At 41.9% G+C, this 12339-nt stretch overlaps 1 protein-coding gene across 3 annotated transcripts in view; it reads right to left on the bottom strand.

Moving 5' to 3' along the window:
* Positions 1-12339, bottom strand: part of CUL2 (cullin 2) — a 119440-nt gene that overhangs the window by 11975 nt on the left and 95126 nt on the right. For all 3 annotated transcript variants that reach the window (XM_066384899.1, XM_066384897.1, XM_066384898.1), the window contains exons 17-19: positions 12262-12328; positions 4106-4308; positions 2159-2260 (exon numbers count right to left, since the gene is read on the bottom strand). In XM_066384899.1, the coding sequence (XP_066240996.1) occupies positions 2159-2260; positions 4106-4308; positions 12262-12328 (372 nt within the window). The remainder of the gene's footprint in view (positions 1-2158; positions 2261-4105; positions 4309-12261; positions 12329-12339) is intronic.

Below are 12339 nucleotides of genomic sequence, written 5' to 3'. Positions count from 1 at the left end.
CTGAGCCCAGGTGCCATTGTAAATATCAACGTAGGCTGGCTTTTATCTACTTTTGGCCTGGAGGACGTTCGTTTAAATTTTTAATTTCCCTTGAGATCCGTTTTCTGTCACCTCTTATTGGTGGCTACTTGTTGGGCTCAGTACTATAAATCAGGGGTAAGGTATGGTATTAAATTTGACTTGTCCCTTAGCCTCAGGTGTCGTTCTATCTAGCCTTTCTTATTTTATATTTTTCTTCTTTTTTAGCCCTCAGAAGGGTGTGGCCACAGGAATCCAATGGGTGTGGCCTCTGTGTTCCCTCGGTGTGGTCTGTCCTCAGGCCTGCCATCACCGCTGCCGCAGCCTCAGGAGTTTGGGCATGGATGTTGCCGGCGCTGGCCTGCCACTGCGTACCCCCTGCCCCGGGCGGGACTGCGTTCTTGCATCAGGCACATGCTTCGGTCTATTCCGCAGCTTCCACCTTGCCATCACTGGTGGAGCTGCGCTTGCACACCTGTGCCACAAGCCTCGACCAGCTCCCCAGCCTTCACCTCGTCCCCATGCGTCGGGCTGCGCTTGTGTACCTGGGCCGCAAGCCTCGGCTGGCTTCCCAGCCTCTGTTTTGTCCCCATAGGCAGGACCCCAGGTGGAACTGCTTTCACGTGCCCAAGGTCGCAGCCGCAGAAAGCCCCTGGCTTCCACCTGTGAAGACGGGACCGTGCTACCATTTCTCACTGCTGTCTGCCCTCCCACGAGCACTTAGTAGTGTGGGGGTGGCAATGTAGCTCAGACCTCAGCATTCAACACTGTATCCCTGAAGGCTCCCTGCTTCTAAGCAACTCTTTGCTCTGACTGCAGCAGGAGAGCTTCCATTTGGCTGGTGACCTACTTCCCTTTGCTGGTATTGCTGTTTCCAGGAAAAATATTCACTTTAGATTTGGGGAGTTTGCCCTTTATTTGGGCAAACCTACATAGGGTTTGCCCAAATAATGACTCTACGCAGGGTTAGGGTGGCTGTCCCCTCAAAGTGTTTCTCCCTGCGCCTCCTAAATTACACTCTCTTCCTGCTACTCCGGTACTCTCAGCTCCCCCACCCCCCGAATCCTTGGGTGAGTGGTTGTGAAAGAGGTTTTCTGCATGGTCCCTTTAAGACAAATCCTGGGTCTGAGAAATCTGTCTCTTTCTCATAAACAGTATCCTGGCTTGTTTCACAGCTAAATACTGTCCATATGCCTCTTTTAGGCTCTGGGGCTGTAGGCTGGGGCTCCAGTCCCGGGACCCAGGACCCTCCCCTCTCTGGGAAGTCCCCCACCCACCACCCGAGTCCCTTTGTGCCACTGTTCACTCCCGGGAGCTGGGCAGCCCTCTCTGCATTTCCACTTTTCCTACCAGTCTCAGTGTAGCTTCTTCGGTGATCCTTGGTTATAGATTCCTCTTGGTTTAGCCCAAAGTTGGTTTTTCCAGATGATTGTTCTAAAAATTAAGTTGTTGATTGTCTAAAAATTACTTTGGTTCTGGGAGGTGGAAGTTTAAACATCCGCCTACTCCATCACCATCTTGCCGCTCGACCTGACCTTCTTTCACCTCCTGCACTGGCCCAAGGACAGGGTAACACACAATGATAGTCAGGAAACAAAGTGACACGAACAGCTGACCCCAGAACTAAGCAGCCAACCCTGCTGGGTTACAGAATTACAGCACACAGCAGACTGGGTCAGCTGGCTCAGGTCTGGACCCGCCCAAACCTCAGTGATTATAACTTTGGTCTGACAAGGTAGTTCATCTGCACATGAATACTTGCTTGAGGAGCATTTTAAGTATTTTTTCTTTGAAAGAAATGTGCTGTAAACTTTTCCCTTATTTTAAAATTGAAAAATGTAAGCGATTATATTACTATTCAAGCTAGGAATTTGGGGGAAGATGCAAAGCAGAGCAATGCATTTAGTTTAAGAGCAATGGGTACCCTCTCTCCCTCAGATTCCTCTTACACAAACGACTGTTCTTATAGCTAAACTCAAGCAGAGATTCTGTCTTTAAGGTTAGGAGGTGCAAAGAAAAAACCTGGGAGATGCATCATGTTTTTAATTCTGATGTGCAGAGTTCTGTATCATCTCAATGTTACTACTTGCAAAATACAGTGCTTAAATATTTCCAACAGAAATAACAGAAAAGCACTAACCTGTGGGGTGTCTTTCTGCATCGATGTTGTAATTTTAAATTTTGTCCTTTTACTGCTGAAGTTCATATTTAATGAAAATGAAGATTCTGCATCAATATCTTCCTACAATTAAAATAATTCACTTATATGTATAAAACATAAAATCATTAAGAGTTGCTGCAAATAGTCTATGAAATAACTAAGCAAAAAACCTGAATTCTCATAATCTTTTTCATTATAAAGTAAAAAATAACTGTCTTCTGTCAAACAAAGAAGTAAAAAACAATTATTTTCTAATTTTACACTTGACAGAACTTTAATCAGTTTAGACTAAATAAATAAGCAATTCTGGCCCAAGTATTACATATATTACCTCTGGATAAAACAAAAGAATGAAGATCAATGGCTTAAACAGAATATAACATTTTAATTTTTATGAAATACTATAACCCATAATTTTTCCATTACCCCATTTTGAAAAACCAAACAGCCAAATGTTAGTGCTGTAACAGCAAAATACCAATATAAATGACCTGACTAAGAAAGCAAGTTGTTTCCAGTGGCACTTCTCTGTGACCCTGTGTGATTTGGACAAGAATCTGCTCTGAATTCAATTCATGTTTCCTTCACTCTGCCAGAAGCAAGTGGCCTTTTCTCAAGTGAAAGCTTTTCAGCCAGTTTTTAGAGTCACAGCTTCGGGCTTGAGAGAGCCACTCACATCATATAGTGGGATTTCGATGGAGTCATCCTCAATAATGACCTAAGGAATTCTAAGAAACTTGCAGATTCATAATTAAAATTTAATGTGCAAATGATCTGTATTTATTTTGTATATTTTTGGGGAAGCAAAAAAAAACCCCATGTTTTAAATATATATATAACTTAAACAATTTTTTTGTTGAGTTTATAGGGGTGATGTTGGCTAATAAAATTATACAGGTTTCAGGTACACAATCCTACAACACATCATCAGTATGTTGTATGGTGTGTTCACCACCTCAAGTCAAGTCTTTCTCCATCACCACCCATCCCCCCTCTACCCTCTGCTACCCCCACCCTATATAACTTCTAAGTGCAGCAATTAAGCCAAGTCATAATTAACTGCCATAATTAAAATCTTAATATTAAGAACTGTAATATTTTCTTAAGATTTTAAAGTAAAATAATTTAATCACATTTCAAAATTAAGAAAAGTCTCTGAAAAGATTTTCAGAATATATGCAATTTAGAGATGTCAGCAAAATTAACTGAAGAGAGAAATAAGCTGTAGGCTATTAACTTTACCAAAAAAAGGAGTATCACAAGAATTTTTTCTTATAGGCACAATAATTTGAAGTAGGATACTTAACCAATCACATGTGCTGCTTTTTTTTTTCCTTAACCATTTAATTATCTAAGGTATACTACAATAACAAAAACTTATTACTGGAAAGAAAAGTTATAAAGAAAAAGAATACACTACTACTGGCTTGCTAGTCTCATGACAGACAGTAAAAAAGCATGTTGGCTATTTGAGTCCTGAAATTAAAGGACATGAGAATGAGAGCATCTGGGATAAAGTTACACATGTTAAATATCATCCAAGTGACATCAACAGGCTGTCATTTCCTACTACAGAACTTAATATTCACATGCAGTAAAATATTAACTAAGCACATGAAAAAAACCCCAGGATTTACATGTTAGTTTTCAACCTCAATTTATTGATATACTGCCGACAGTAATTCTTTCCCAATTTTATAGTAAGCTGTCATAAGATAGGACAAATGAAATCAAGCTATAAAGGGCATACAGGCATCAACTTACATAGCTTTCTCAGAGACTTCTGCAAGTAATGGAGCTCACTCATGTGCTTTCCACAGAACCACGGGCATTACCAATCACAGCCTACTTTTAAACCGTGAAGATCCCAGGAAAAAGCTTTCATGTTTATAATGCTTACATTACTGGACCTTTCGATCCCCGTACCTTCTCTGAATCGTGGTTAATCATCTTCACGTCCAGTAATGACTTGATTGTTTTTGTCAGCTCCTTTTCATTCATCTGAGTGCTGTCCTGGAGCTCCTTATAGCCGATGATCTCACTGTTATTAAATGCTAGAAGCACTGCCATTTGGTATGTTGTGACCATGGCTACATAGGGTTTTCCCAAATAATTCATTTTAACTTCACCTATAATTAAAACGGAACTGTGACAAACTGATCATTCAAAGAAACACTTCGAAATTACCTGAATAAGCACTATTTATTTCAGGTATTTTTCTCCCAAAGTGAGGACTGATGAATAGTCAAGCCATTCCTGCAATGTGATTGTCTGGTCTGTCTGGGGCAGGGCTATTACTTGTGAGTATAAGTCACACTTCAGCTATCAGAGCTTTCCCAGCAGGGCTTACACAATGTCTTTACATAGTCAACGGAAGGCTAACTAAGACTTAGAAAACAAACAGCCAGAGGAGGTGGGGACAGGAAAAGACACAGAGGGAAGCGAATATGGGCCTGCTATCAGCCCCTGCCCCAGTGCTGCCTCTGTTCTACCCCAGGTAAGGGTAAAACTGACAGGGAAGTCTATAAAACACACAGGAAATGCTTATCCTGAAGCTCCGATTAGACTGTAATTTCTGCCAACATTGTTAAAATAACATTTTTCTTCCCAGCAATATTCTAGGGGAAACAAGAATAGGAAGAGAGACAAACAGATCTGAGTTGTAATGACACAGTTGACAGATCAATCAAACTCTGCACCACCCGGGAGCCATGAGACACAAAGCAGGTTTAGGCCCCGCAGTTCTGCAGCCTTCCAGGGAGACAGCACACTGAAAATCATATGACCAACATGTATCATTCTGTAACACTCTGGAATATGGTGGAAAAGTTATTGCAAGTCAAGGAACTTCCTAAAGCATTAGCTGTGGTATAGTAATTGTATCTCTCTCTCTCTCTCTCTCTCTCTCTCTCTCTCTCACACACACACACACACACACACACACACACTCTCTCTCTCTCTCTCTCTCTCACACACACACACTCACTCAAACAGCCTGAATTATTTGACTGTCAATGAATTATAAACTGGTCCAGCATGAAATCTGGTTTTAGAACTCTACATTTTAACTCAGGGAAGCTGTATTTCACATGAATGTAACCCCAGAAGCTGCATTCTCCACATTACAGGCAATTAGTAACACTGACCAAGATTTTGTGCTTCTTTATTCATTATGTAATTAAAGTTTTTAAGGAACATAATTGTATTCCTCAGTTTATTATCACCACACAGATGCTTATTCTAATCATTATACCTTGACTTATTTCAGAAAAAAACTGATATTCAGAAATATTTTTCAAAATTACTTAAATGGGGCCTGACCCGTGGTGGCGCAGGAATCAGAGCATCAGCCTGGGATGCTGAGGGCCCCAAACCCCAAGGTTAGGCCCTGGCTGGTTGGCTCAGTGGTAGAGTGTCGGTCTGGCGTGCGGAAGTCCCGGGTTCGATTCCCGGCCAGGGCACACAGGAGAGGCACCCATCTGCTTCTCCACCCCTCCCCCTCTCCTTCCTCTCTGTCTCTCTCTTCCCCTCCCGCAGCCGAGGCTCCATTGGAGCAAAAGATGGCCCGGGCGCTGGGGATGGCTCTGTGGTCTCTGCCCCAGGCACTAGAGTGGCTCTGGTCGCGACAGAGCGACGCCCCGGATGGGCAGAGCAACACCCCCTGGTGGGCGTGCCGGGTGGATCCCGGTCGGGCGCATGCGGGAGTCTGTCTGGCTGCCTCCCCGTTTCCAGCTTCAGAAAAATACAAAACAAACAAACAAACAAACAAACCCCAAGGTTGCCAACTTGAGCATGGCCTTCTTGGTTTGAGTGTGGGGTCACTGACTTAAGCTACCTCCACTCCCACCATCAAGGCAAGTACAAGCAATCAATGAACAACTAATGTGACGCAACTATCAGTTGATGCTTCTCATCTGTCTATTCCTTCTCTTCCTCTCTCTCTCAAAAAAACAAAACCAAAAAGATTAATTTGGATAGAAACAGCTCCAGGCAAAAATTCCTAATCTTGGCCCTGGGCAGGTAGCTCAGCTGGTTAGAGTGTCATCCCCCTACACCTAGGCTGTGGGTTCAATCTCTGATTAGGGCACATACAAGAATCCACCAATGATGGTACAAATAAGTAGAAAACAAATTGATGTTTTTCTCCCTCCCTCCCTCTTCTTCTAGCTCTCTCTCTAAAAAAAAAAAAGTCAATTAAAAATAGTCTTCCTGACCTGGCGGTGGCGCAGTGGATGGAGCATCGGACTAAGACAGGGAGAACCCAGGTTCGAGACTCTGAGGTCGCCAGCTTGAATGTGGGCTCATCTGGTTTGAGCAAAGCTCACCAGCTTGGACCCAAGGTCGCTGGCTCAAGCAAGGGGTCACTCAGTCTGCTATAGCCCCACGGTCAAGGCACATATGAGAAAGCAATCAATGAACAACTAAGGAGCCGCAACGAAGAATTGATGTTTCTCATCTCTTCCCCTTCCTGTCTGTCTGTCCCTATCTGTCCCTCTCTCTGACTCTGTCTCTGCCACAAAAAAAAAACAAAAAAAAACAAAACAAAACTTAATTTCTGAATTTTCATGAAAGGAGGTTTAATCAGAATATTTGACACACACACACACAGTTTAAGTCAGAAATTATCACTAAGTGTGTACTATTAACAATTAGTATAAAAAGTACTTTAAGGGCTTTCATCTCAACATTTCAATTTAGAAAATTTGGTGAAAAGCATAATATCACATGCACTGCATTACCACATGTGCTCAACGACTGCTTAATCACACACCCGAAACAAGCCTAAAACAACCCAGTAGTTACCTTGATGGCTACTGAGGCCATCAGAGAGCATGTCCCTGATGCTATGACACCCTGCATGGCTCTGGCAACAGAAGGAGCCTTTTGTCACATAAAACAGTCTCCCGCCACCACGAGAACCCAAAGAGCACGAGGAAACAATGCAAGTAAGGGGTCAATGCTGTTAGGTTTCGGTCCAGAGCCCTGTTAAGCTCAAACTCCCCTCAGTCAGCCTCTTGCTGGGGCAGCGCCCTCATCAGGTGATCTCCCTCACCCCTTAACTCCTTCACCCAGGAGGGTCTGGGAAGTGTCCTTGGCACAAGGCCTTCGGGAGGAACCTGAGGGTTGGGAAAGGGAGAGCCTCTGTGACCAAAGCCACAAACCAGGATGTGCTGATCTGAGCATGCCCAGCTGCACCAACCCCACGTCAGCAGTGTCTGCAGCAGCGCCCATATCAGACCCCTTCCTGCAGCTCTCTGCTGATGCCACTTGGGTCTCAGCCCGTCTGTGTGCAGATGCATAAATAAACTTCTTATAAAATTCATCAGGCCTGTGAGTCCCTCCTTTGGTTGATCTAACAAATGTATCACTTAGTATTAAAAAGGGGAAATCTAATGAGCCTTCTATTATGCCTTTTTTTGCTATTTTTTTTTCAATAAATTACCAGGATCCTTCCCACCTTTTCAGCATCATGTTCTGTTGGTCAGCATACGGCTGAAAAGACTGGGCCCTAAAGATCAGCCCTCAGGTCACGTGCTGACTGAGCAGGGTCAGGTACATCAGCAGTGGAGCAACGTGGTCTCAGTGTCGCTGCAGTAGGACTATCTGGCGAGACGTGTCTCTGGCTATAATGTAACATGAGGAACAGAGAATCCCCCAGAGGTACCCTGATCAACAATACCTCATCTGAATAGTATCAAACTTTCAGAGATAATTTCCACTTTACAGAAAATACAGGGATAGAAAACAGATAAAATACATCACAGGTAAAGAACATGTCAGCTCCACAATGCTGGGTATTCTACAAGAACAACTGCCCTGGCCTTTGTAAAAAGCATGTCCAGCCTGACCTGTGGTGGCGCAGTGGATAAAGCGTCGACCTGGAAATGCTGAGGTTGCCGGTTCGAAACCCTGGGCTTGCCTGGTCAAGGCACATATGGGAGTTAATGCTTCCAGCTCCTCCCCCCTTCTCTCTCTCCTCTCTCTTTCCCTCTCTGTCTCTCTCTCTCCCCTTCTTTCTCCTCTCTATAATGAATAAAAAAAAAAATTTTTTAAAAAAAAAGGAAAATTTTTTGGAAACAACCAAAAAGCCCGTCAATAGATGACTGGATAAAGAAGATGTGGCACATATACACTATGGAATACTACTCAGCCATAAGAAATGATGACATCGGATCATTTACAGCAAAATGGTGGGATCTTGGTAACATTATACGAAGTGAAATAAGTAAATCAGAAAAAAACAGGAACTGCATTATTCCATACGTAGGTGGGACATAAAAGTGAAACTAAGAGACATTGATAAGAGTGTGGTGGTTACGGGGGGAGGGGGGAGAGGGAGAGGGAAAGGGGGAGGGGCACAAAGAAAACTAGATAGAAGGTGACAGAGGACAATCTGACTTTGGGTGATGGGTATGCAACAAATTGAAAGACAAGATAACCTAGACTTGTTATCTTTGAATATATGTATCCTGATTTATTGATGTCGCCCCATTAAAAAAATAAAATTTAAAAAAAAAAAAAAAAAAAAAAAGCATGTCCAGAGGATTAGTGCAGGGGTGTAGGGTAGATGGTGGAGGTGTTAGATAAGGCAAGGTCTCAAGGTCTGGGCAGTTCTAAATGTTATTACTAAATACTGTTCTTGCTGAACATTAGAGTGGAGCACAGTCCTCTGCAGACCAGCTGTGAACAGGAAGTGCAGACAGGAACTCAACCTGGATCACCTACCCCAATGCCAGGAAAAACCCAACGTGTAAGTACCCTAACAGTATGCCTACACCATGACTATGTCCCCTTCTGAGGGACCGGTTTTGCCTACAAACCCCGTCTCCTTTACTTGCTGCAAGTAAACTAAACTACTTCGCAACAACCAGGTCTCATTCTTGAACAGAGAACTCCCAAGGGGCAAACCCCTTGAGTTTGGTAACAAGAGGAAGTGGGAAGACACAAAAAAACAAACACAATTAGTAGTCTCTGATAACATTACTAACAGGCATCAAAGTAACTAGAAACAACCAGGAAAATCTGAATTTGGACTGGACATGAGATAATATTGAAACCCCTCACCATTTTAGCTGCTGAGTACTTGAAACCAGTGAGGAGAATTCACTCACTGACAGAATCCCTTATAAGGTATATGCAGTGTGAGTCTCATATTGTCAGATTTCATTTGAGCAAACAGGAACTACTGACAATGTGCTTCCGTGATCTAGTCATATGTATTATCTGTGTATGTCTACACATCCCTGTATTATCCAATGAAGTGTGTCTCCCTTGAGCTCATCTTCCCTCAGCGTCTCTCAGCAACAGACCAAGGATTCCGCCACTTCTTGCTCTGCCACAAGTGAAAAAATCATGTCTGGACAGTGTCCCAGTTTCCATGTTCTATGCTTATAGCTCTTCATCAAGTTGCTCTCTCAGAATAATTCTAGCCAATGTCCTAGTCAGAAGTCCAATGGAATTTTCCTCTTTCTCTTCTGAAGTAACTGTCACATCTGATATTGCTGACCAGCAATTTCCAACCAGTGTGGCACAAAGTGTTTAATATACACAATGCCTGATTATTCAGTCAGGGGCACTGACTTCTTCTCCCTTAGACTGTCAAATTAAAAAATGAAAACAGCGAACAATGGTTGTCCAGTGGGAATGATCCAAATTATACCTACATTTTTTGTCAGATTGGCAAAAAAACATTTTTTGGTGTGCTACAGAATTTTAATATTAGTTTGTGTGCCATGAAATGAAATAGAATAAAAATCGCTGTTGTAGAATGCTTAATTCTTACATTTTTTAAAAAAACTTCTGCTGGTAATACAGTTGTCACTCGCCATATCACGGTTCACTTTTCACGGTCTCACTGTTTCGTGGATTTTTTTGTTTGTATTTTTTCAAAGTGAGAAGTGGGGGGCGGAAGACAGACAGACTTCTGCATGCCCGATCGGGATCCACCTGGCATGCTCACCAGGGGGCGATGCTTGGCCCATCCGGAGGTTGCTCCGCTGCAACCAGAGCCCTTCTAGCGCCTGAGGCAGAGGTTATGGAGCCATCCTCAGCGCTTGGCACAACTTTGCTCCAATGGAGCCTTAGCTGTGGGAGGGGAAGAGAGAGATAGAGCAAATGGAGAGGGGGAAGGATGGAGAAGCAGATGGGTGCTTCTCCTGTGTGCCTTGGCCGGAAATCGAACCCGGGACTTCCACATGTTGGGCCGACTCTCTACCACTGAGCCAACCGGCCAGGGCTGTCTCGCAGATTTTTAAATTGTATCTATCTAATTTTGTATCATGGATTTTTCGTTATATGACAGGTATTTTTATATATTTATTATTTTAATTATTTTTGTGGTAAAATAAGCAAAATTAAGTGTGAGAAAGGTTAATAACAGTGTAGAAAAGATTTATAAGAGTGTGGAAAGGGTTTATATACCTTAAAACATATATAAATAATAAAATATAAGGTCATTACTTTGCAGATTTTCGCCTATTGTGGGGGTTCTGGAACCCAATACCTGTGATAGATGAGGGACCACACTGTACACTCACAACACTCTTCTACGCCTGTTTTGGCTAAGTTATATCTATCCTTGAAAACAAAGGTCAGATATATTACCTACCCAGTAGCTGTGTGTCACTACCATTCTCTGTGATCCACAATCCCCTGGGCTTGCCTTTTCACGACAACATTCAAAACACTGTGCTATAATTATATCTTTGTCCTTCGAATAGATGTGAGATTTTTTTAGGGCTGAGTCTCTGTCGACTTGGCACTTAGAAGTATCTGGACCACAGAAGATATATTCTGAGTTGATAAATTTCACAAAGCTAAAGGATGAGGAAACAGGCTTAGAGAAGTAACTTGCTCAAGGTTATAAAGCTAGTAGGCTAATACTTAACTCTCTATCTTCTGATTCTAAATTCCTTCAAATACCACTTTATTCCCCATTTCCAACAATTTGGCTTATACCATAAAAATACTTGGTCATGTGAAATGGACTACAAAAGATTAATTTTGATTATATGTGTGTAAGTACAAAATAAAAGGTCCTGAAAAAAACAGAACTCAGAGTGATCAGTCCAGGATCAGTCAACGTTTTGGGCACTGCAGAACAAGTTTTTTTTGTTTTTGTTTTTTTCTGAGAGAGATTGAGAGAGACAATAAGGAAGAGAGATGAGAAGCAACAACTTGTAACTGTAGCAGTTAGAGCTGTTCATTGACTGATTCTCATATGTGCCTTGACGGGGACTCAATCCAAGTCAGTGTGACCTCTTGCTTAAGCCAGCGACCTGAAGTTCAAGCCAGTGACCTTCGGGCTCAAGTCAGCAACCATGGAGTCATGTCAACGATACTTCACTCAAGCCGGTGACCCAACAATCAAGCTGGATGAGCCCACACTCAAACTGGTGACTCGTGGTTTTGAACCTGGGACCTCAGCATCCCAGGTCCATGTCTATCCACTGCATCATCACCAGGCAGGCTATTACTGTTAATTAATAATAATAATAATAATAATAATAAATTAATACCATCTCTTATGTTCCAGAGAAAAATAAAGGTAATGATAAGATTGTGATCAACTTTTCTAAAATTAGAATCTACTAGAAACTGACTGGAACATTCTTGAGAAAGCATTTACTACTTCAGTCCAATAATAGTACCACAAATAAAAATCCACTGGTTATATCTACTGATGATGCTTATAATAGTTAATAAAATTTCCAACATCTGGCATATTTAGAGAGAACAGGTTTTTCGGAGTATCTGACTCATCAAGTTTCTAAATAAAATCTAACTAAGGTCTATGAAAAGTAGTTTGTTAAGAAATGTAATAAACCATACAAAATTCAGAAATTTAAAAAATAAGCAATAACAATACAAGCAGCATAACTATAAAATATTAAAAATATAGCACTTAAATTTCATTATCAGTTGTTTTAATGGTAATCAGAAAGACAGGAAGGTAGAGGAGAAAAAGTTAAAAACCATCATTAGAAAAAAACCTACAATTAGGCTATAGGAAATCTCTAACGTATTAACATAATCATAGCAGGTCAATTTTCTTAAATTGAACATAATTAAGTTCATTTTACCTGTGCAGAGATAATGTAACCAGGTAAGTTTCCTTCCACTGAAATGCTGGCTGTAAAATAATTCAAACTGTAAAAAAA

This window comes from Saccopteryx leptura, chromosome 5 (genome assembly GCF_036850995.1).
Source record: "Saccopteryx leptura isolate mSacLep1 chromosome 5, mSacLep1_pri_phased_curated, whole genome shotgun sequence".
In the NCBI taxonomy this organism is placed as follows: Eukaryota; Metazoa; Chordata; class Mammalia; order Chiroptera; family Emballonuridae; genus Saccopteryx; species Saccopteryx leptura.
The sequence above is the reverse complement of the archived record's forward strand: the minus strand, read 5'-3'. Positions and strand labels throughout refer to the sequence as shown.